This window comes from Amblyomma americanum, chromosome 10, assembly GCF_052857255.1.
Source record: "Amblyomma americanum isolate KBUSLIRL-KWMA chromosome 10, ASM5285725v1, whole genome shotgun sequence".
Taxonomy (NCBI): domain Eukaryota; kingdom Metazoa; phylum Arthropoda; class Arachnida; order Ixodida; family Ixodidae; genus Amblyomma; species Amblyomma americanum.
The window spans coordinates 48826397-48851020 of NC_135506.1; the positions used below are offsets into that span (position 1 = coordinate 48826397).

The window sequence follows — 24624 nt, forward strand, 5'->3', positions numbered from 1 at the left end:
ATAATGTAATGCAGTAAGAAGTTTCAGACTGTGTTTTGAGTTTCCATTATGTCAACTTTCTGCAAGATCAGTCAAATTCATGGGTGTACCTTATGACCTTTGCTCCTGGGAATTGTTCTGTTCATTCTAGTTGTTCTTGGCACTCATTTCAATGTTTGCTTGTCTCCAATAAAACTGGCGAGGTTTGCCTGTTTTTAGAAAGAATGTTTTGTGAGGAAGGGGGGAACAGATCTGAAGCATTTTGGTTCACAATGTTTTTTGAACACTGCAACAGTGTGGGCTGTGCATTTTATTTTTAGTTATTTTTGGCAGCCCATTCTATGTCTTTTGAACAGCCACCGAGGCCTGTCGCAGTGATTTATTGCAGCAGTAGTCAGGTAGCCTTGTGGGCTGTGTGACGTTTGGGCCACCTTGCAAAATCATGGCCTCTGAGAAATTTAGGAAGCATGCCCATAGATGTTTCCTGAATAATTAGTGATTTATTGCAGCAGTAGTCAGGTAGCCTTGTGGGCTGTGTGACGTTTGGGCCACCTTGCAAAATCATGGCCTCTGAGAAATTTAGGAAGCATGCCCATAGATGTTTCCTGAATGATTAGTGATTTATTGCAGCAGTAGTCAGGTAGCCTTGTGGGCTGTGTGACGTTTGGGCCACCTTGCAAAATCATGGCCTCTGAGAAATTTAGGAAGCATGCCCATAGATGTTTCCTGAATGATTAGCGATTTATTGCAGCAGTAGTCAGGTAGCCTTGTGGGCTGTGTGACATTTGGGCCACCTTGCAAAATCATGGCCTCTGAGAAATTTAGGAAGCATGCCCATAGATGTTTCCTGAATGATTAGTCTTGCTGTCACTAAATACCTGGAGTTTTTGTAGTATTACCCCATTTTTGTACTCTCTGCATGCAACCATGACATATATTTATCTAAAAATGGGACATTTTATTTGGATAATATTAAGACTTTCCCATGAGCTGATGCACTCGTAATCGCGAGATTTTATAAGCTTTTGTGCAGGATGGAAGACGCAGTAAATCCACTGTTTTTCTCACTGTTCATGAGGTTAAGTGCATGTGGCTATTGCGTCCTCATTTGTTGAGCTGCCCTGAGAGAAGCTTGGCACACACACAGGGTAATGAAGCACGGGCCGTAGCGGTGCACAACTTCACTGTTGCACAGTTTCATAAAAAGATAAATGTACAGAATCCAAGGGTACAGCCTTAAAATAACAAAAATGCAGACTACAGCACGTTCTGAACAAGTGGCTTTAAAACTGCTCAATATGTCAAAAGCACGGTAGTACATGCAAAGTACAAGAAAGCAATGAAATGTTCTGGAATGTGCTTTGATTTTACTAAAGAATGATGCGTTGTTATGACCGCTGCATAAAAAAATATTACGCTATCTCCTTAAGTGTAATGTACTACCCCCTGCGGTAGCTCAGTGGCTCTGGCATTGATCTACTGATCTCACTGTCTTGGGTATCTCAGTTGCATTGGCTACAGTTTGTCGCGGCGAATTGTAAAAATGCTCTTGTGCTGTGCAATCTCAGCACATGTTCTCATCGCAGCTCATGTGAAATCTCAGCAGAAACCTGAGATGGTCAAGCCCTCCACCATCGTATCCCTCGTTGTCCATGTGCCACTTCACGTCATTGAACCTCACAATCTAGAGTTAGTTTCCTCAACTATACTATACTAGCACTATATCCTATAAATGTGGTTCAACCATTGTTAAGGACGTCGTAGACAACATAGTAACAGCTCCAACATGAGGTCTTCAGACAAAAATCTTTCTGGTCCCCATCCATGTAAAAATAAAAAGGGAACAAGCGAGTAGATGTGCAGCTCAGGGCTGTGGCTCTGAAACCGAAAGTGAATATCGTTTGTGAGCTGGAACTGACACATACTCGGCCAGCGTGTGGAAAACTAGGGATAATGAAAGAAGCAACTGACTCAAACTGGTGAAATGCATTCTGGGAGTACGGAAATTGCTCACGCCAAGAGTCCCTCAATGAGGTACATAGTAAAACATCTCTATAACAAAATAATGGATGCAGTGAAGAAAAAGCTGTTCCTCTAGAAACTCCCATAAAAGGGAACTTCATCAGTCGAACCTGGCTTTAATGTGATGGTTTGGAATGAAATAATGGATGAAACGAAAGAATAACAATTTATTTTGGGAGCTTGTATTGAAAACTGTGTATATATATTGTTTATACAAAGCAAAATTTTCTTACAACTGGAAGTAATTATGAATCTCCAATGTACAACACTGGCAATTTCACGCCATGTTCATTTTTAACAGCATCTGACACTTCTGTACCTCTTCAATGTGGCAGATTGCACTTCTCCAGTGTCCTTGCTGCACACAACTAATTGAGTGCATTCTGCTTCTCTGGTTTCATGTGCAGCTTATATAGTTTCCATTTTCGCTACAGGTTCGCGTGGTTAAAACCTTTTGGGAGAACATGTGATGTGCTTGATAGTAATGTGGTCCCTCTGCCAAGAGGCGGAAAACAAAAGCTTAAAACGCAGTTTCTGTTGGCCACGCCCAGAGAACCAGAAATATTTAGAGGCTATCCACAAATGGTCCCAATACCACACATCATTACGAGAGACCCCATGAAACATCCATGTGAGCATTTTCTAGAGATCATCTGCCTGTAGACTTTGCAGAAACTCCAGTAGCGGACTTTCTGTGAACATTCACTATTCGACACAATTAAATTAGACAGGCTCGCTGTATCATTAAGGCAGTGTCAATTCCATTTGGCTCATAAAGCTTTTCAAAGAATTATGCTGCAGGATATATCCTCCAAAGAAGCCCCATTAATGGGGCTTGGAAATGTGCTTTCTTGAGAAGCACCTCATAATAGTTGCATAATGGTTGCACAAGGACAGCAGAGCAGACCAATGTGTTTTTTTTAAATAGAAGGTATTAGCAACATGATGTGCTGACTTGGATTTTTCGTTTCTGCCATCAAAATTGATTGAAATAACTTCGCTCGACCAGCGAGTGCCACGGGCTCTAACAGGAGGGCATTGAAATATTTCGCGTGTGTGTGCGTGTGGTATTCGACCACCTGTTGGGCGATAGGTGCTCGCCTGTTGAAGGTGGCCGCAACGTACCGTAGTGGCTTGAGCCAGTGGGCAGGCCCATGCTTTTTCCTTTTCATTCTTCCTGCAGTCGCAACAACAGCAACTGTCCACCTGCCTAAAAACGAACACCTTTGCAGACACCAAGCACGGGTTCTTCCCACGCCGGTCTGCGCAAGATGTGCTGCTGCAACTTCATAACGAGATACTCGATTCTGTCGAGCACCCTAGTGATGACGAGGTGGTCCTTTCTATCATGGACCATTATCTCCATCAACTTCCCCACACAAGAAATGAGAGAGATGGACTGGAGGTTGTCAGTGTTAAGTAAGAGCTTTGCCTGGTTTGCATATGAATGTGACGAGCGCCGTCTTCCAATCCACCGTGAGAGGCGTACCTCCCGTCCAGATGGTACTGAAATATTCGAGAAGCCGCTCGTAGGCCAGTTCGGGGAGGCTAGCGAGAAGTTTCACCGTCACCTTGTCCCTGTCTGGCGCTGTCCCTCGTTTCATTTTGGCCAGGGCCACTTTGAGGTCGTGAAGCTGGAACGTTCAATCCAGCTCTGCATTCTCAGAACCTGCATACCAGTATGCCGGACCACGGTAATCCTTAGGAGGGTAGAGTTGCAAGTACCGCCCTGTGTCGTCTTCTTTCTCTGTCCCGTGTCCGCTGCGGTGTCTAGCTCCTTCACGGTAATCCTGATCTGTGTACAGATATTTATCTTGGAGCACCTCAGCCAGCTTGGCTGTGTCTCCGTTAACACGGTGAATTGCTCAGTGAAGATGTTTTTGGGTTTTGGTGCGCGTTTGGGTTGGATCAATGAGGCGCCATGTGCTTCGGTTCGACATTTGTCGAGCAGTGGTGTGTGCACTGGCCTCCAGCGCAGCACTTTCACACGCTCCGGAAAAGAGGTCGGAGCGACCAGGCACTCTTGGTTACGCGAGTACTTTCTTACCAATCTCACGTCGCCGACAATCAATCCACGATATCAATCTGCGCTCTCTTGGTCAGAGGATCGAAGCGACCAGTTGTAGACACCATAATCTCATCTGCCTACTTAACTTTATGCCACCCCCTTCTATGCTTGCCATCTCTTGGAACATTTCTGTGCAATACGTGGCAGCAGCGACCAATATGGTAACATCGATGAGCGCACCAGTGGCGTTTGCAAGTACAGAAAAGGTTTAGCATGAAACGCCTTGCACAGTGTATTTTCGCCTGCATTTTGGACAATAAATCTTTGCGGCTACGTTTGTGCTGTGCAAATGTGACGTTGGTGTTTATCAGTGTGTGCAGCTCCAAAAAAACTTTGTATGCACCCCAAAAGTGGAATGTTTTCGTGGTTGATAGTGGATGTCAGCTGGCGAACTTTTGGTGGTGACCACACTGATCAAGCTTGAATGTTGCTCTGTAGTACCGACCAGACCCCTCGTTGTGAGCGAGTGCACTGAGGATGGAATATGGATGTGCTCCGACAAAAAGGTATAACTAGTACATAAAATGCGCTGAACATTACTTTCGGTCGGTCCCAGCCAAAAGGCTCTCGGTTCTTGTTTACCCGACCGCTGTAGTCTGGCCTATTTGGCTAAGCAGCGCCTCCTCGGACTCTGATTCAGTTTGCTATATCAATCTGCGCTCTCTCGGTCAGAGGATTGAAGCGACCTGTCGTAGACACCATAATCTCATCTGCCTACTTAACTTTATGCCACTCCCTTCTACGCCTGCCATCTCTTGGAATCCACTGGCGTTGCCCTTAAAGGACCAGCAGTTATCTTGCTGTCATGTAGATTTCAGCACAATTTTCTTGCAAAATTACTCCGATCCCATCGACGACAGGGAAATATTTACAAGCACGTTAGCCTCGTCTGCTGGAAAGCCGTCTGCATGTGCGCAAATTTTCTGCACCTCCTTGACGGCTGGTGCCGTGGTTCCTTGCACAACAACGGCACCACGGCCAGTCTTGAGGAATGTGCCCCCGTCGAGACCAACCGCGGCCAAGGAGGATATATAAAACTTTATATATATATTTTTATATATCCTCCTTGGCCGCGGCCTCCTCGAGACTGGCCGTGGCCACCGTGGCTACACCCGAATCAATCGCAGATGGCGGCGCAGGGGGCGCTGTGAATCAAGGGCATCCTGGGCAAATTGGATGTGGAAGATGGAGTAATTAATCTTTTAAAAGATATATATAAAGGCAACAGAGTGCTTATAAAATGGGAAAAAAATGTATCGGGGCCTGTAGAGATACAGCGGGGGCTTAGGCATGGATGTCCTCTGTCTCCTTTGTTGTTCATGTTGTACCTGCAAGGGTTGGAGACCAAGCTAGAGAGGAGCGGACTAGGCTTAAACCTTTCTTTTTTCAAGCAAGGGGAATAGATTAAACAGTCATTACCGGGACTAATATACGTGGATGATATAGTGCTAATGTCTGACAACAAGGAAGATTTGCAGAAGTTGATAGACATATGTGGTACAGAGATAGATAGATTAGGTTAAAAGTTTAGCAAGGAAAAATCAGCAGTCATGATATTTAATGATGAGGGTGACGAGCATAGAATACAGGAGTTCACGCTAGAGGTAGTCGATGAGTACAGGTATCTTGGGTTGTGGATAAATAATGGTGCTGAGTATCTGACAGAGCATGAGAAATATGTAATAAATAAAGCTAGTAGGAATGCAGCTGTCATGAAAAATAGGGCACTGTGGAATTACAATAGGTGTGAAGTGGTAAGAGGGATCTGGAAAGGGGTGATGGTCCCTAGCCTGATTTTCGGTAATGCGGTCCTGTGCATGAGACCAGATGTTCAAGCAAGGTTAGAAATTAAACGTGGCGTAGGGAGGTTAGCTTTGGGAGCACATGGCAATACACCAAACCAGGGGTACAGGGTGATATGGGATGGGCGTCTTTCGAGAGCAGAGAGGCTAGCAGTAAGATAGCATTTGAGGAGCGATTGAGAAAAATGGCGGAAAAGCAGTGGGCTAGGAAAGTTTTCGGATACCTGTATATAAAGAATGTTGACACGAAATGGAGAAAGTGAACTAGAAAGTTGACAAGCAAATATCTGGACAGCAGTAGGGGGCAAATCAGCAATTATTGGTTAAAAAAAGAGGTTAAAGAAACACAGAGGGTTCTGTGGAATTAAAAGAGGGATGCTGACGAAATCAGCCCTGGGAACATACAGGATCTTTAAGCAGGAAATTGCCAAAGAAAATATCTAATAATTGTAGGGGAAGCTCTTTGTTGTTTGAGGCCAGGACTGGAGTTTTGCGGACTAAGACATAGAGTCAGGTACCACGAGATAGACACGTTGTGCGTTGCGTGCGGAGAGGAGGAGGAAACGGCTGAAAACTTGATACTTTTCTGTAAAGGGCTTCACCCTACAGTGTGAAGCAGCGGGGCTGATTTACCCAAGGCATTAGGGATTAAAGACAGTGAAGGGAAAGTAGATTTCAAGCGGGTAGAAGTAACCAAGCGAAGGTTATCTGATTGGCGGCTAAAATCAAGACGAGTAAAATTTTATAAGTCATGGCTAGGTGGCTTGAGCCACCACCCGATTTAAAGGGTTCAGCCGTATCCATCCTCGGTGCAGTACACGATGAGCCAGTGCAGACGGTGCAGTGAAGCACAGCTGCATCGAATGCAGATTAGAACTCTTGCCTGGCCAGTGCCTAGCTGGCTAGCTAGCACTTTTGCAGAACTAAGACGGACGGGCAGCGGGCGCGCGCTGCACTGCAAAACGAATACGAAAGTGCTTCAGTACTTTCTGCACTAGTTCACTAGGTGCCGTGCTAGTGCAGCGCCAGTTCTTGCGGCGCGAGTGTAAACTAGTGCTCTCGAAGCTGTGGCCAGATCGAGTGCTCAAGTATGCACCGTTGCTCGCCTGCTGTGGCCATAGCCTTTCCTGAGGTCATGGCCCGTGTACTACGTGTTGGCGTTTGTCGCGTGGTTTTGACATATGCCCGGGAGTGTGCTAGTTGTATTGATCGCATTTGTTCGATGTGGCGCATCCCGTGGAGCGGCTATGAAATTTGTAAATTCCTAAAGTGATAAAGATGAGTTCTACCTTGGACGATTAACAGCTAGACGCCCCACTTAGCTGTAGTCAACATAGTTCTATGCGCATGTGTCTTTATTGCTCCATCATGAACTAATCACGCGCACAACATGGACACATTTCTTATTGTGTAAATTGTTTGTGTATGTTACCTCGAATTTGACACCGTTCTGTTCGTTGCGTTGTGCAAAGTGGCGCAGGCCGGTCGATCGACCGCGTCACAGAGTCAACGGCCGGGTGCTTTGAAGAGGCAACAAACTCGAGACAACCTTTGACAGTAAATTTATGCGCGTGATTCAGGCTGTTTCCGTTCTATCCGAAAAGTGATTGCTGTGTTGCCCGGCCGCTAAAAAGAGTTACCTGATAATTAACTTCTATTTAAACTGAATAACTCGCATTCACAGTCGCCGGACGCTGGCGGCGCAGTGACTATCCGACTGGCAGGGGCGAAGGCGTGGGCTGGCCGCGACCTCTAGGCCAGTCGCTGCTGTAAACGGCGGAGCGAGTCATATCACAAACTAAATTTGCGATCATCTACGTATTAAAAAAAAACATCTTTTCTGCCTTATGGAAGCGCTCCAAGCGAAATGGGGTAAAACAATGCCCGAAGCTAAAAGACGAGAACCCATATACGCACTATAGTGCGCTTGCCAGCCACTCGCTTTCACTCGTACGGAGACGCACACACACACACCCACGTACGCGCACTGGCTTCAGCTCAGGGCAGGGCGCAGATGCCACGTCTAGTACGGGTTTGCGGCCGTCCCAACCCTGGTCTCAACGCCTCTCACTAAAACAAGCATGGTCGCGGAGCCGTCTGCTACGAAGAGCGCCAAGCACCTTGCACCGGGAGGCTAGTGCAGAAGAGCAGAACTCGTGCAGCAAGACGTCAAATCGAGTGCGGTAGTGGTGCAGCCCTGAACTGGTGCAGAAACTGCAGCCAAATCGAGGTCAAACCCCGATTCGTTGCCTGATGCGAAGCTTTAATTTGTTCCATTTTTGCCATGCTACGTTGCTGCCTTGGTTCCCGTTCAACTGTGTGTGGTGTGCGTGTTATATATAGTAGTGCAGATCGCGCAACTGGTGGCGGCTAGTTGCAGACCGGAGCCCCGTCGGCCCCGTAACATACGACGGGACCGGGGCGATGCGTGCGGACCACGGCGCTGCGAGCCCCTTGCACTGGCACGCAGTGCTTTGCCGAAAACGTATGCTGCCCCTGCCACAGCTGGCTGCTTCTTCGCTGCATTCCGTCCTCGTTGCAGCCCGACCTTTGAGGCCTCTGCCTCACTGCTCACCGTCTGTCATCCTCAGCTGATCAGCTGGCCGGTTCCACTTCGGAGCTCTCCGGCAGGTGCTCCGTGCGCGCCATGTTCGAATATTTAGGTGCTCACGCCCTGACCTTTACCATCCGTTCGTCATTGTCCTGCGGCGCCGCTCGTGATTGCCACTGAATGATGGCAAATATAATTACGAGCGGCGATTGCCTATGAACGATGAAAGCCTCTGCGGTGGTTCAGAGGTTATGGTGCTCGGCTGCTGACCCGAAAGATGCGGGTTCGATTCCGCGCGGCCGCGGCGGTCGCATTGTGATGGAGGCGAAATGCTAGAGGCCCGCGTAGAGGCGTCATCTAGGAAGAGCCTAGTCGAGCAGGCATTTAAGGTTTTTAAATGGCTACTTTCTCTCCAAAACATTTTATAATGCAAACTAAAGGGCAACACGCATCGTGAGGGGAGCAGTAACTGATTTGTGTGCACGTATTTACTGGTTATGGGCAGGAAAGAAAAGGATATCTAAAAAATGATTTCTAGACAGTTCTTTGAACAATTACTTCGCTCAAAAGCATCTCAGAATGCAACCTTAAAGAGAGCACACCTACAATGGAAAATGAATTTCTGTGCTCTGCATGCTTGATTGGAAGAAGAGAAGGCACATCAGTAAAAAACCGACACGAACCACTAAGTGTATTTGGGCCGCTGTCTGACGCGCCCGAAAAGAATGCGCCAGTTTACTGTACCACAGCAGCGACTGAAACAGCTGATTGTAATTGGGCTCGTACCCAGTCTCACAAACTTTCTTGGTGCTTTCACGCATGCGCAGAACCGTAAATGGTGCGCTGGCGAATGGCGCCAGAAAGTTGTGTCGTGCAGGTAGCAAAATTCGTTGTTGGTGCACGTTATAATTCACAGAACATTGCTGTTTGCCAATTACCTACAGCCTAGCTTGCCTTGAAGGACAACCAAACTATGCCCGCTAACACAGCCTCTACCAGCGTCTGCTGTTTTAGTGACGACACTGGTAACAAAAAGGGAAACCTGGCACTGACGTCGATTTCTAAAGGGGCCTCACAGCCAAGAAAGGTTCGATGAGTGTTATCCTACTGTCGCTTCTAACTCTCGGAATTTTGAAGCAGTTTTAGTTGGGATAACTTGTGTACAGTCACTGAATCACTGTACTTAATTCCATTATACTGGGTAAATGGATCCAAAACATTGTTCCTGAGTAGAGCGTGCCTTTCTCTTGGAAACAAACTGAATAGGCTAAAACTAATAACATTCAGAGCAGCACTTTCCATTTTGCTTCAAAACGAGCACTTCATTCAAACTACCGCTGCTAAGGAGGCAGTGGGCAGGAAAAAAATAAACTATTGACAGACAGCGTCTTCAAAAATGGCGAAACGAAGGCTGGACGTTTGGTAGATTTCCAACCATACTAAAATCAAAATGGATTACCAGTAGTGTTTGGGGCGCTCTACTCTCTGTGGTCCTAGCCTTCCTTGGCAATAATGGGTATACATAACAAAGACTTCATCAAAATGCGTGGTTGAGGGCTGTCCTGGCAAGGCAAGAATTACATGCAAGCATCCGCTGCATATGTGCAAGGCGTGGCTCTGATCGGTAACTCCCAATGTTCACACTTGGTGAATTAAGTGCTATTTCGTCTCATCTTTGTGTTTTTAATTTTGCAAGTGAAGTAACTTTCACTTGCATGTTCAGTCAGTCTTTTTGCACTGGTATCTGCAAGGCATAGGACAACCTCTGAACCAGGATAATTGGACATGGAAAAATTCTGAGAGTATTTAAGTCTGCTTATGTGCAGGAATGCGAAAGCATGGAACTTTCTAGAACATGGTTTTTTTTCCCATGGTGCCTATAGGCATTGCATTATTTCTGTTGTTTTCTATTTTTAATGAATTTTTATTTATTTTTTAACATATTTATTTTTATTTGTTTCTTCTAACTTTTATCTAATTTCTATTTCTTTTTAACCTCTTTATTTATTTATTTTCATTTTTAACTTTGTTTTATTTTCTTGTTATTTTTTCTTATTGAGTTGACGTCATTTTTTTGACAGCTGTAGTGACAGATTTCGCGGGCAGAAGGATGGACGGACAACGATGAGCCATTACAGGCTTTCACCTTAAAAAGGCGTCACACTGCCCCTTCAATGTCAATGAACCTGTTTCGCTGCATGACAGCAAACTGAAAGCCAGCTCCTGTGTTCATTCCGTGTTGATGCTCGAGTAGTGTATCATGAAAGTGCTGTAAGGAACAAAAGATAGCTGACCCTTAAGATGATAGGTTGTCCTTTTGTTTGCTGGTTTTGATTATCGTCCTGATGTTTGAGATAAGAAAATGTTCACTGCGTCATTCCATCCATTGCCCTTGAGCCATTTAACTTCTCTATATTTCTCTCTTCAGTAAAGACGCTGCATTTTAGATGGCACAGCTCCGCTATATCATAAATGCAGTGCATGTTTTTAGATTGTTTGGTGCATATCAAGCCCAGTGGGAAAGGTCTAAAGAAATGGGACAAGGGGGGCCAGCGCCAGCCCCTTCTTGAGGTCATCTCAATAGCACAACCCTTCCCACTGTATTCTTGCCGCAAGGCACTCAGAAATGCACTACTGTGTTGTCAGGTTTCATACCCAACAATTCTGGACAAATGCATTTTTCAACAGGAAATAGTTTATGAAATGCAAGTTTCTTGCATGTTGTGAGAATTAATTATAGCAGTCATTATGTATGTAGATATCCCTTATGCAGGCATGCATTTTGCTGCTATTAATGTTTTTACTGTTCCTAATAACGTTCCCCATTGGCTTTTTATGGCACTCGACTTAACTACCAGATGCTAGTGATGGAGAAACCTTAAAGATTTTTTTGCATACCGGAAGAGTTGATCATTGTCTTGAATATTTCCATACCAGTACTTTACGATATTCCACAATTGCCTCACAATTAAAAATGATGTCTATGGATCCTGGACCTGTATATTGTTGGTGACTGCACCTGCATTGTGATGATTCATCAATTTGCACATTTTATGATGTTTTCTGCTAGGAAGTTTGCTGTACTTTATATCTCGCATCCATGACTTCCACCCATAATTTATGGCTTGTTTTTTATATTAAGACTGCTGCTTGTGTGCAGGTTCATAATTGAGGACTGCCGCCGCGGTGGCTGAGTGGTTATGGCGCTCGGCTGCTGGCCCGAAAGACGCGGGTTCGATCCCGGCCGCGGCGGTCGCATTTCGATGGAAGCGAAATGCTGGAGGCCCGTGTACTGTGCGATGTCAGTGCACGTTAAAGAACCCCAGGTGGTCGAAATTTCCGGAGACCTCCACTACGGCGTCCCTCATAGCCCGAGTCGCTTTGGGACGTTAAACCCCCATAAACCAAACCAAACCATAATTGGGGACCGAATTCCGGGCCCGTCTGGTTTCACCACAGTAACTTGTTACTTCTTGGTGGAGTAAGCACCCAATGCTCTTAAAGTGCCGTCTTGTTTCCTTGTACCATCTGCTCTCTGTAGACACGCTGATTCTCCAGCTTAGCAATAAGGAATAGAAACCCAGAGCATTGCTCTGGTCTGTTGATGTGCACTGGTACTATATATTTTTTGGGGGTCATGGTTCTCCACTGATGGAGACCCTTTCTTTTGAGCAAGTATTTGATTGCCAGCTATCACAGTGTGCAAAGGGCAACTGGATTAGTGGCTCAGCACTATATGCAGCAGAGTAATGATCACTTAACGTTGGTAATACAGATCTACACATGGTAGTGGTTGCATCTCTTTATTTCATGATAACAAAAACTAGAGAAAACTTTGAGGTATCATGGCTCGCTGAATTCATGCGTCTTTTTTTTTTTGGTGGCATGCGCCTGTAAACGGTTCTTCCAGCTATATTTTAACCTTTGTTGGCATTCAGAATGTGAAAATGCACCTGGTCATATTTGGTGTTTAGCAAAACACAGTGCATATTGCTGCACCCATAGGCAGTTTGAGTGCCAGTAGGGCAACAGTTGAGTGGACGGTGTGTAGAGTTGAGTCCACTTATAACGAACCTGACGGTCATGTGGATGGCGTTCATTTTATCCAAAGTTAATAGTAAAATGTTCTTCCCGTATTGCATCAAATAATAATGACTCTGAAAAAATTGGCGTTTATTTTTTTGAAAAGTAAGTTATATGCATCTACCTTTTAGGAGACCCTGTCGTGTCATTTTCGAAGTTCACCACAGCCATGCTCTCACCAAGACCCTTACTGCCAACAACCTGTTCTAGGGACACAATATAGCTAATTGGAGTTGATATGTTCACGCAAAACAGTGGTAGACGTCAACCTTGTACTTTGCATAAGTATGTTCATTATAGGGTGTCTTTGTGATGTTGACGTCCTCACCAACAAAGTCATCCCAGGTGACATCTGACAAACTGTGCATCAATGACATGTTGCTACATGCAGGGACTCTGGAACTTTTTTTAGAGTGGTTGGCAGGCCTTCGAGTTTTTTAGTTGTTTGTTTATTTATTGCATGTATTATTTAAATGTTTATTCAATTTTATTTACTTTTTGTTATAATTTTCATACTTGGCTGTTCAAAAGTGTATTTGTAATGCATATAAAACGAATTGAAATGGGCTACTTTATATACCGGGTGTTTCAGCGAACACTTTCAAAAATTCCTGAAAATATTGGGTTCAGTATAGCAAAAAAATAGGTGTAGTATCACTCTCTGCCCCGGTGGACACAATATGTTGCAAAACCCCTCTAATTATGCAGGTAATTAACAAAAACCCACTATTTAACTTTTTATTTAACTTTTTAATGCAGTCAATCACTTCTCATGTGTACATTTTTGTATACCGGGTGTTTCAGCAATCACTTTAAAAAATTACTGAAAATATTGGTTTCAGTGTACCATAAAAATAGGTGTAGGATTGCTGAAACACCCGGTATATAAAGATGTATACGTGAGGAGTGATCGACAGCATTAAAAAAGTTTCTTCATATTGTTTCAATGCTAGTAATCGTGGTCATGAACAGAGCTCAGTCAATTAACAATTTCTGTTGGGACATGATTGGTTTAGGTTGCTGAAATTAAATGTTTTAAGGTTGGCTATGAAGCCAACGAGCTCAGTGAATGTCTTCAAATTGAAGCGTTTGTCAGGAGTCTAATGTGAGTGCAAGAAGTTGAAGACCTGGGGGAGGGTGCACTGCCCCCTCTAAAGACATGTTGGGGGGGGGCAACCACCCCCCTTGGCCCCCTGTTCCGTAGTCCCTGGCCACATATCCTCGTATATCTTACCATATGGATTTTTGGCAGTGTCATCTGTCGTTCCTGGGCCAGTGCATTGATGACGGCAGCTCGGCGCACTGCACACGGAACCTATCAGCTGCACTGCCTGCACGCTCTCTAATTGTAGTAGCGGCACAAAAGGGGGAGAGAGAGATTCATTTCTATTGCTCAAAGCGTATTTTGATAATTGCACCAGCTGCATACATAATAAGTGAGCGTTCAGTACTGCTACGGCTGTTATAAGTGGGCTCTACTCTACAAGTAATGTATAAGTTAATAATGTTAAGTTATTAATGTATAATGTACAAGTTGGTGTTGAGTATGTATTAGAGGTGCTTTTGGATTTGGGTGGTCTCAAGTGATGCCGATTGTGAAAAAAGTGTGCACCGTGGCAGGTGGCTATTAAATTAATGATTGGGCGCTAGAGCTTGCTTGGCAAGAGCAAACTAGGTCACACTAGCCCCACAGGGGGCAGCGCCTGCCATCGCAGGGTGGTGGTGCATCTTTTAACCGCTGCACCACTGCGTCAGGAGTGGTTTGACGACTGCTAAGGATTTGTAAGTGATAAATAAGAGAATGACCAGTTCTTGCTATATGCGTATTACCATTAAACTATGGCCTCATACCTTTGAGGCGTAGCTGGTGTGTCCAATTTTTTCTTGTTCCTTTTTTCATTCTACTTCTTTATGCAATCACACGGTGACTAGTATTCTAGTGTGGCAGTTGCGCAAGGTAGAGGTGCGGTGTTATTTCTGACCGTCTTTGCAATTGCTTAATTTCTACTATGTTTTACTTTTTTTTTTACGTCACCTGTTCACTGTTTGCTTAGATGGGCATGTCTGGGATGAATTTACAGTCAGTTTGTTTCCTGTCTATTTTTGAAAATGCCCTCCATGCTCATGTGGAACAGTCTCTGGTAGAAGCACCATGCTGTTACAAAGGGCAGTCGGAAAGTAACGCCCGATCCACTGCTGCTCAATAACGGTGAGCACTAAGGAAATAAAATTTGGGTTCTTTGGAAGTGTCACCCAATGTATGATCCTTCCGATTCACTGCACTGTATGCATATTTGTATTTATGATTTAAATGCACATTCTTAGAATTCTCTATGTTTAACGTTACGCCACTTCTTTACGTGCAATGGCCACGCCTCGAAACTGTTTCTCATGCAGACCAGCCTTCAATCCGATGATGCTGGTTTGGGACTATGTGAGTTGTCGCACCACTGTCGTTCTCAGTTCGCCAGTCCGTTGGTCATTCCATTCGGGTGACTGCATAATTTATCATGAAAGTCACAATTCCAGTGATCAGGCTCTACTTAATAGTGCTTTAGCAAGGATTGCAACCTGGTGCTCAAATTGGCAGATATCGTTAAACACAGAAAATCTGTTTGGGTGGCCGTAACACGCAAGAGGCAGCCGTTAAATTCTTCTCTGAAATGCCATGTGTTCAGCATGCAGTCTTGTGTTATTACGATGCAGGTTCATGTTTCTTGCATGTAACTCTAGCCTCTTTGTGTGATACAGTGCAGCTTGTCCCAGGACGAAGAATATCGTTCTTTAGTAATGTTCATTTCATGTTTGAGAAGTTTTGTGAAAATCACTGCTCTGTGGCTTAAAAAGAAAGTCGCCATCAATTTGTTGCATGATCTAGCAAGTTGCGGTCTCTCTCGTGTCGGACATCTTGAATGCTTCCATTCCAATGACTGCCTTTTTGCTCTTGGGATTGAAATGAAACATCATCCCAGGTGAGGTCTACACGAAGTCATTGTGGACAATCCTCAGAGAGACTGTGGAGAGAATCATCGCATATGTTCTTTCTGATTTGCATCATCTCCCTTGCTGGGAGCCTTGGAAGCCAGTGAGCACAGCTATTTCTGTATCCCAGCCATTCAATTAGTGTTAACACAGATTCTTTTGTAATACCTGTGTTCTCCATGATTTCTCACCTGGTGAAGGATCGTAATGAAGGATTACTTTATCAGTGACTGATGCGTTACCATATGTTGTGACAGGTGACAGTCTACCTAATTAGGGCTTGCCCTGGATGCCGTAGTCACCACACCGAAACCTCCAAAGGCCTGAAAAATATATCTTTGATTCACTGTGTTATCTCCATAGACTGGACACATTTTAGTGTGAATGGTGCTGCAGAGTTATGCCCTGATCTGTTGAATTCAATCACTGTACATTGGCACAGTAGGGGCTACGTTGATCATGGCGGCATATCTAAAGTAAGAGGAAACAAATTAGTTACTAGTTAGGTCTTCAAGGACAAATGGTTCTAGCTACTGCTATATATTGCTTCCCTAGTGTGTACCATTAGTAGGCCGCAGTGGATTGTGCGTTACTTTTTTACAGTCCATTTTATTTGCGCACTTATTGTGCTTTACAATGATACAGTATGGGAACTTTGTCCTGGTAAAACGTCAGCATTGATAAATGTCGTATCTAATCTGAGAGCTCCGCTGTTCACCTGCTGGAAATGAGAATTAATGGGGGGGTTACACTAAGGAATATAGGTATTCTTCCCATTCATATCAAACTAATCATTTATGCTGAAAAGTTGAAAAAGCAGGCACTAGGTGCAATTTACAGCTCAATTATATTGCTAGAGTCCATTTTTTTTCCTGACAATATTCACTCACTTTAATAGCCCTGAACATCCTGAGCCTTTCAGTACACTCCTCTAAATTGCCCTCCAAATTCATGTGCTTCCATATTGTGATTAACACACAAAACTCCTATATATTGTTGCTCATGGATTTGGAATTTTTCCAGTACTTATACACATTTTTTTCCTTCTTATTTTGCAGGCATTGGAGCGGATGTTGTCAAGTTATGAACTAAGAACTAAACTGTACTTGAGGGAAGACCTTTCAAATCAGCTGCTGCGAAACTTCACAGCACCAATGGATTGATGTCCATGGCCTGTAAAATAGTTTGCAGCGTCAAGGAAAAAAGACTGCCACAAGTGGCCGACATCTGTAACGAGGAAATCGCGATATATGGTGCTGCAATATCAGACACCGACAGTGAAGTTGGCTGCGCCCTTACCACTTTCTTTGTGGTGGAGGGGGTTAAAAAGATCTGTGGCAGAGAGCTATCATATGTCGGAATACTCAGAGGAACAGCACCCTTCATACGGTGTGAGGTCACGTATGAGATAACAGTGCACTGCTTTTGGAATACGCAGGTGCTCCTAGAGACATCAATCAATCATTTAGGCTGCCCCAGACAATTTTTTCATCAAAGTAGTCATTTCAGAATCTTATAATAGGGCGCTTTGTTTTCAGGTTTTATGTTCTCTGCATATGAGCAAGGATGGCCTGTCATTATTTGTACAATGCAAAATATTCAACATCGAAACAACCATATTAAATGTGCAGTGTCATCTGATCAGTGCGTCATTACCCCATGAGGGTACTGCTTAACTGAGTGACTCTATTATATAAAGACGTCTTGTCGGTAGCCATGTTCTGGCCTCTCGCTTCAAAATATCCCTTTTTGAACTTGTCCTCAAATTCATTGTAAGGACAAGCATGCAAGACGTTAACTGATGTGCTAGACCACACAATCCTGGCAAACAGCCAGCACACAGCAGCGTTAATAAAATGCGCGCTATTGAGCAGCTGCTGTCTGCCAGCCTCCCCTGTGCTACAGTAATGAGAACGGCCTGCCAATCTCGTCACTGGCGCTTGCACGACAGGAGGCACCTTGTCTAGCCTTTTCCCCACACCTCCAGAGCCTCACTTGTGGTAATCTCTTTTTTTGTGCGCACTGTGCCCCGTGGTCTAAGTGTCTGCTGTTTGCCCACAAAGGGAGGTGCATCGAGCTGTGTCAAAGTCAAGAGCATAGCAAGATCACTCAAATGTGAAATATGGCAGTGTTAAATATTTCACCTCTGACCTTTTCTTTTATTCTCAAACACTCCTCTGACTGTGCAGAAAAGTGTGACTGTGCATGGGGCTTTTTGATCATTTGGTAGACGGCAGTGAGAGTTGTATTTTTATTCATGCTAATGGCGGCATTCTGCCGCAAATTCTGTGTTGGGTTTCAGTGTTTTTGCCTTCTTTCAGTGTGTTGAATGGTCTTAAATATGTGGGTTCTTTTTGAAATCAGCCCAAAAAATGTGATATACGCATGCTGGCATAGCTGTTTATATGTGCCTCCTTAATTCCCTATATTGTAGCTGTGGTGCCAAATGATCTGGAATTTGTGGAGTCATGACTTGTTCAGGTATAGCTAATGTGATCATTCAGAGTGAGACACTGTATTACAAACTTCTATGGTATGGAAAAACTATCAGCCTGATGGATTGCTGCCTCAAGGAATGTCTGTGTAAATATGCAGTCTTCATAAAATTTGGCGCTAGCAGCTTCTTTTTGATCCAGTGTAACGGTGTGGCTCTCTATCAATTCTTCAAAAGACAAGTGTGTTCAGAGTGTAGAGAGAGAATATTCGAATACAACCCTAGAACAAAGCACTGCTGCTCAAAGGAGCCTTCCAGCCTAAGGCATTGGACTGGCTCTCATGATGGCATGGTTAACTTCCTTACACTTGGTAGCATGACATCGCATGAAGCTGCCAGATGCTAGGACATTATGACAAACAGGTCGACACCATTGACTGAATGGTTTCTTTTGGTGAACATTAGTCACGCCATTCTTGACTTGCATCCAATTAAAGTGCTGCAGTGAAATACAACATGCACCGCGTATATACTGACAAGGAGGAGCACCCCGATCGGGTTCCTGCACGACAATAGCCTCTATGACTATTTTAGCGTATTGCCAGTCCTAATTTGTGCCATATTGCAAGTACTGGAATTTAAGAAATATACACTGCTTAGTCAGATATTTACAATGAGAAATATAGCTGTATGAGCAGAGCATCACTGTGGCTTTCACAGAATGAGCCGTCTTATCATAGTGGTTAGCTGTGTATTAAGTTTCCACATGGCTCACTCTCTCCTCTTCCTCATTTCTTATGTCTGAAAGTACCAATTGGGAAACAGGGACAGACTCAACTGTTGGATATCGAGCATGCACCAGTTATGCAACAGCAAGACAGGGGACAGTCGCCATACCAGCCTGCTTCTGTGGAGATTGGAAGTATGTTCACAGAAACATTCCTACTTTTTTTTTTTTTAAACAGTCTTCACCATGGCAGACTTGGATGGTTCCTTTTATGAAGCTGATTATGGTGCAAGCTTGCAAGTCTCACCTGCTATGGCCATAAACTTGGCTCCAATGTCATGTCCGTTTTGTAATTCAGTTATTTTGTGGTTGAAAATTTGGGCTTAACAGTATGCACACTTCGATGCGGAAGGTCTTGGTTCAAAACAATTTTCTTTAGATTGCCTTTGTGAGCCACCCCGGTGGTCGAGTGGTTATGGTGCTCGGCTGCTGGCCCGAAAGACGCGGATTCAATCCCCGCCGCGGCAGTCGAATTTCGATGGAGGCGAAATTCCAGAGGCCCGTGTACTGTGCGATTTCAGTGCACGGTAAAGAACCCCAGGTGGTCGAAATTTCCGAAGCCCTTCACTACGGCGTCTCTCATAGCCTGAGTCGCTTTGGGACGTTAAAACCCCCATAAACCAAAACACTAATACGTTGGCATGGCTGTCCTAGAAGATTGCCTTGTGTGCTCTCTAACTGATGGCTGTAGCTGCTAATGAGCTGTAACACATGTGATCCCACATATAATTGAAAATGCTCTGGTTTTCACAATGCAGGCATGGCCATCACACATCATGAGCATAGTGCACCATCTGGACAAAATTCACAGATTGGAACCTGCACCTCATGCCACCATGCAACAACTCATGATGTCTGTGGGGATGAGATGCGGCACAAGTGCAACTACTGCGGCCAGAGCTTCATAACAAGATCTGAATTGTTGGTTCACTTCCGCTCCCACCCTGATGAACGTCCACACCAGTGTTGCATCTGCAGTAACAGGTTTACACAAAAAGCCCACTTAATGACACATCTCCGTTCCCACACCGGTGACCGTCCATACAAATGCCAGTTCTGCGGCAGTAGCTTTGCACTGAAAGACAGCCTGGAAAAGCACTTTCGCACCCACACGGGCAGTCGTCCGTACCAGTGTGACATTTGCAACAGAACTTTCACATGCCATAGCGCCATGATTGTACACCGCCGCACCCACACAGGTGAGAAGCCGTTCCGCTGCCAGCTGTGCCCCATGGCCTTTGGACAATGTGGAAACCTGAAGAGACATTTGCAAACACACAAAGGTGTAAAACCATTCAAGTGTACCGTCTGTGAAGAGGCGTTCCGAGAGGGGAGCGAATTGAGAGCCCACAAAACTGAAATGCATACAATTTAGGGACGCTCTGCTGCCTTACGTTGAAATTAGTTAAGGTGTTTCTTGTCACCATTATGTTAGTGCTTGCACTTACTAGTTTGTTCCCACATCCACTAGCTTGTTTTTACCCCCAAAAACATACTTGGGCGTATACCCACGAAGTACACGAACACGTAGCTCCTCCTCGAGTGCTTTGCCTCCACAAGAAAAGCGACCCTACTGAGCTTTGCATGCATCACTGACATGTAAATTATGGCACCCAAAGCATAGTTTTCTATGGGAGCAAGGCTTTGAGCAGCAATACCCGTGTAACTATGGTGCAAGTACAAGCACTTCTGCCAGCAAGAACATTCAAGGAACCAAAGGGGGCCTGACCATTCTTCACACTACATTCTTATTGCATGTGTTTCGACAGTGCTTTATGATTTCATGTATTAATATCAATATGCAGCTGTTTCTGGACATACAAGAACTACGAAACGCTGCTTGTGTAATGTGCTTTTCCTGTTGGTGCTCCAGCATTGTTTCATTAGGGAAATGGCTTCTTATTTTCGTGTGTAGGCTGTAGGAGTAGCCTCTAGTGTATATGTAAAAGTATAAAAACTGCATCATGCCATTTTTGTGTTTCAGTTTGTCAAATCTCTGTCTCTTTTGGAGGTAAACGGCACATTTCTATGCTTGCAATTATGTCCCCAGTATGTCTGATTTGCTTTCTAAGAACAACGTAGCTGAGTTGATACAGTTGCATAGTATTTTTGGAGTAGCATTGTTATTTTAGCATTCAACCTTATGTTTAGCATTTTAATCTAATATTTAACAATTTTCAGTGTTACTGGACAGGATTTGCAATATTTACTTTCAGTGGTAGTCTGCAATTACAGAACTTGCCCTGTCAAACCATTGGGATTTTACTACTGAGATGAAGATGCCTGTAATTATTTGGTGATATGTTTTCAGAAAAGTTAATGCACTGCAGTGGCAAGTTCTGTAGTGTGTTTTGAGCTTCCGTTTTGTCATTTAGTGAAGCCAAGATAAATGGCTTGTTTTTGTTTGTAGGCTGTGGGAGTAGTTTTGCATATATGTAAAATATATAACATTTTGTCATGCCAGTCTTTATGTTTTCAGCTTGTCAAAGCAGCATCTTTCTTTGGGTGTAAAAAATATATTTCTGATCTCTTTTCGAAGACCAATGTAGCTTATGTGATAGAATTTCATAATGCTCTCAAAGTAGCATTTTTATTCTGGTATTCAAGCTGATGATTACCATGTTAATCTCATCTGAAACACTTTTCAGTCTTACTTAACCTGACTCCGTGGGACATTTTTATTCCTTATTTCCGCATTGGCAAGGAAACCCCCTCCCAAAAAAGTGGGCTCCTGCAAGGCAATTTCCCTGCACTTTGGAATGAAACTATGCAGAAGCTATCTTGCATAGGAGTGAATGCCCCATGAGTGCCATAGCATGAGGTTCATTGAGTGTCATGGGAAACTGATCTAGCACTATGGGAAACCCAACAAGAGTAAAGTGTGAAATGGTGGCAGAGTAAATGTGAATGTAAAATGAAAGTATGCAAGGTAAATCTGCCTAAGTATTTCATCATCATCATCAGCCTGACTATGCGCACTGCAGGGAAAGGCCTCTCCCAAGTCTCTCCAATTAACCCTGTTCTTTGCCAGCTGCAGCCACCGTATCCCTGCAAACTTCTTAATCTCATCCACCCACCTAACTTTCTGCCGCCCCCTGCTATGCTTGCCTTCTCTTGGAATCTACTCCATTACCCTTAAGTACCAGTGGTTATCTTGCCTTCGCATTGCATGCCCTGCCCAAGCCCATTTCTTCCTCTTGATTTCGACTGGGATGTCATGAACCCGCATTTGTTCTCTCACCTACTCCGCCGGCTTCCAGTCTCTTAACCGGAAGCGGGCAGAGTAGGCGAGGGAACAAACATGGGTTAACAACATCCTAGTCAAAATTATAAAGAAGTAATGAATTCGGATCACAAAAAGAACTGGATCGGTCCAGTGCTCGTAGAAGGATTCAGATACCTGTGCTGTGTATATGAACTTCAAGGGATGCATTCATTTGAAAACTCCCTACATATGCATACAAAGCAATAATTTGCCGGCCACCACACAGACAGAAGGCTACTGTTGAAGCGAAATCAGTTCAGGTTAATTCTGCGATAAGAGAAACACTGCGAGACTGTTTTGTTGAGTTTCCCATAGGGCTCAATGTAAAAAAAAAATTTGGTTAAAGGGAAGCTGAAATTGTTTTCTGAGAATTCCAGGTTATCGAAGAATTCGTATCTACGACGCTTCTGGGGAAAGCATGCAAAGTATTTCTGCATTAGGATTTAAAATGGTGACACATTCATCAAATAAAACCGCAGCGATGTTTAGGCTTCTCCTCACTGCGTCGGGGAAGTGCAAGGAAACTTGTAATGACGTCATTGTCGCTGAAACTTCAGATGTCTGCTTCATTCGCCTGCATGTTGCTGTGCGTCATCCTATGCCTCCAGACAATATTCTATGAGCTTTACCTACGATGGCGTTGGTTTTCTTCCATAAAACAGCTGTTGCTTCACTGGAAACGTAGTGCCATCGTACGTGACATGATTATCGCGGCCTGTGCCCGTCGCTGTGCACTGCAGAGGAGCCTCAATGTCAGTGTCACTTTATTCTGTGATTACGACGCCATTTAAAATGCTAGGGCAAAACGATTTCGCAGGCACTAACTGCATGTTTGACAAATTCGGTCCTTCAAATCTCATTGAATTCTAAAGCCTCTTCTGTTGCCCTTTAACATGAACTCTTTCTCGTGTTTCAGTTAGATTAACTTTAGCAGCGACCATGAGCCATGGCAAACCTGTGCTACGGCATTTGTGGGGCGTACCCTTCTATGAAAGATAGCTCGATAGCTTCTGCATACTTGTGTTACAAAGTGCAGGGAAGCTGCCTTACAGGAGCCTACTTTCATAAGAGGGGGCTTCCTTGCCGGTGCGGAAATGAGGAATAAAAGAATGAAAATGGCCCATGAAGCCAGGCTGTTTATTATTTTTTTGCTGGTTATTAATTTCCCGATGACAGCACTTTGTGAAAGAAAGTCTGTTGATAAGTTTGCCAAAGTCTGATTGTTCGATATGTTTAGCAACAGAAGGTGTGTAATCGTAGTAGCAGGCCAAGCGTGGGGCTATGCAACATGAGAAAAAGCACAGCTTTAGACGACTGCCAGGTTGGCATGTTTGCAGTGCACAGCTGCAAGGGTGCACAGCATCGGAAGACGACGTTTGTGACAAAAAGGTCCAACTACTTTTGCAACTGCTATTGTTGGGCCAAGTACATTACAAAATTTTGTGCTAAGACTACTGCAAACTTTGGAAATAAGTGTACAAGCTTTGAAAATGCTCTCGAGGCCTTGTGTCAGCAAGTGTTGGTCAGCCTGCTAGGAAGCAAGACTTCCAGTAAATGATGTTAATTATTTTCAGTCATCTTCAAAATCTGAGTGGTATTAAATCGCATTTTTCTGGATGATACTTTTTTTCCCTTAGTAAAAAAAAATGTACCCATGAGAGTCTCCTGCATCTGCCTAATTTTGATTGAGTTCATCACTGAGAAGAGGAATGTGGGTATTAGGCTTGATGATAAAACAAAAGCATGACACTAGTAGGTGCCAAAAATTCAGAAAAGAGCACAAACAAATCGCTACTGTAAAAGCTTTGCATCGGGATATGCTTACAAAAGAGAACTAGCTTTTCAAGCTGCATTCTTCATTTCAAAACCAAAATGCGCAGATACACTCAACCAGTAATTCTGCTCGGTGTTTACACATGATGACGGTATCAGCCCACATTTCCCAGGCTATGAACACATTCTGCCAATTGGTGACGTCACGATTACTCAGGAAGGTGTGTCAGCACTTTTACTCAATCTAGATGCCAAAAAATCACCTGTAGCTGATGGAATGCCAAACGCATTTCTTTCCAGTATGCCGAGTGGTGTTCAAGATATCTAGCTTTAATATTCAAGAAATCACTGTCAAGCGCGGAACTCCCAACCGAATGGAAGTACGCAAAAGTCGTTCCCATACAAAAAAAAAAAAAACCGTCCCGCCTCACATTATACAGGTCACTTTCTTTACTTTGTGCATGTGCTAAATTGCTCGAACACACAATATTGAAACGCATATCTGTTTTTTGAATGACAGCGCATTAGTTCATACAAGACAACATGGGTTTAGGCGAAGGTTTTCCACCGTAACTCAGCTCGTAGAAACCGTTCATGATTTAGCAGCTTTAGATTAGCAACGCCAAGTTGACGTAATGCTCCTCAATTTCAAAAAAAAAAACATTTGACCACGTCCCTCACTCCAAATTATTGCTGAAAGTAAAACACGCACTAAAGAACAACACCTTAATTAACTAGATTCAAGCATACCTGTCTTTACGGAAACAGTGTTCAAGTCAAGTATGCAGCTTCTACTTCTGCGAACGTACTCAGGCATCCCACAAGGCTCAGTATTAGGTTCGCTCTTCTTTCTGATATTCATAAATGATATCGTCAAT

General features: G+C 44.1%; 1 protein-coding gene across 1 annotated transcript in view; it reads left to right on the plus strand.

Moving 5' to 3' along the window:
- The window catches only part of LOC144108268 (uncharacterized), a 42793-nt gene extending 19247 nt beyond the window's left edge, over positions 1–23546 (plus strand). The window contains exons 7-10 of the mRNA XM_077641540.1: positions 1566–1615; positions 3185–3409; positions 18669–18843; positions 19467–23546. Coding sequence (XP_077497666.1) covers positions 1566–1615; positions 3185–3409; positions 18669–18843; positions 19467–20083 — 1067 coding nt within the window. The 3' untranslated portion in view covers positions 20084–23546. The remainder of the gene's footprint in view (positions 1–1565; positions 1616–3184; positions 3410–18668; positions 18844–19466) is intronic.
- The last annotated feature ends 1078 nt before the right edge of the window (positions 23547–24624 follow it).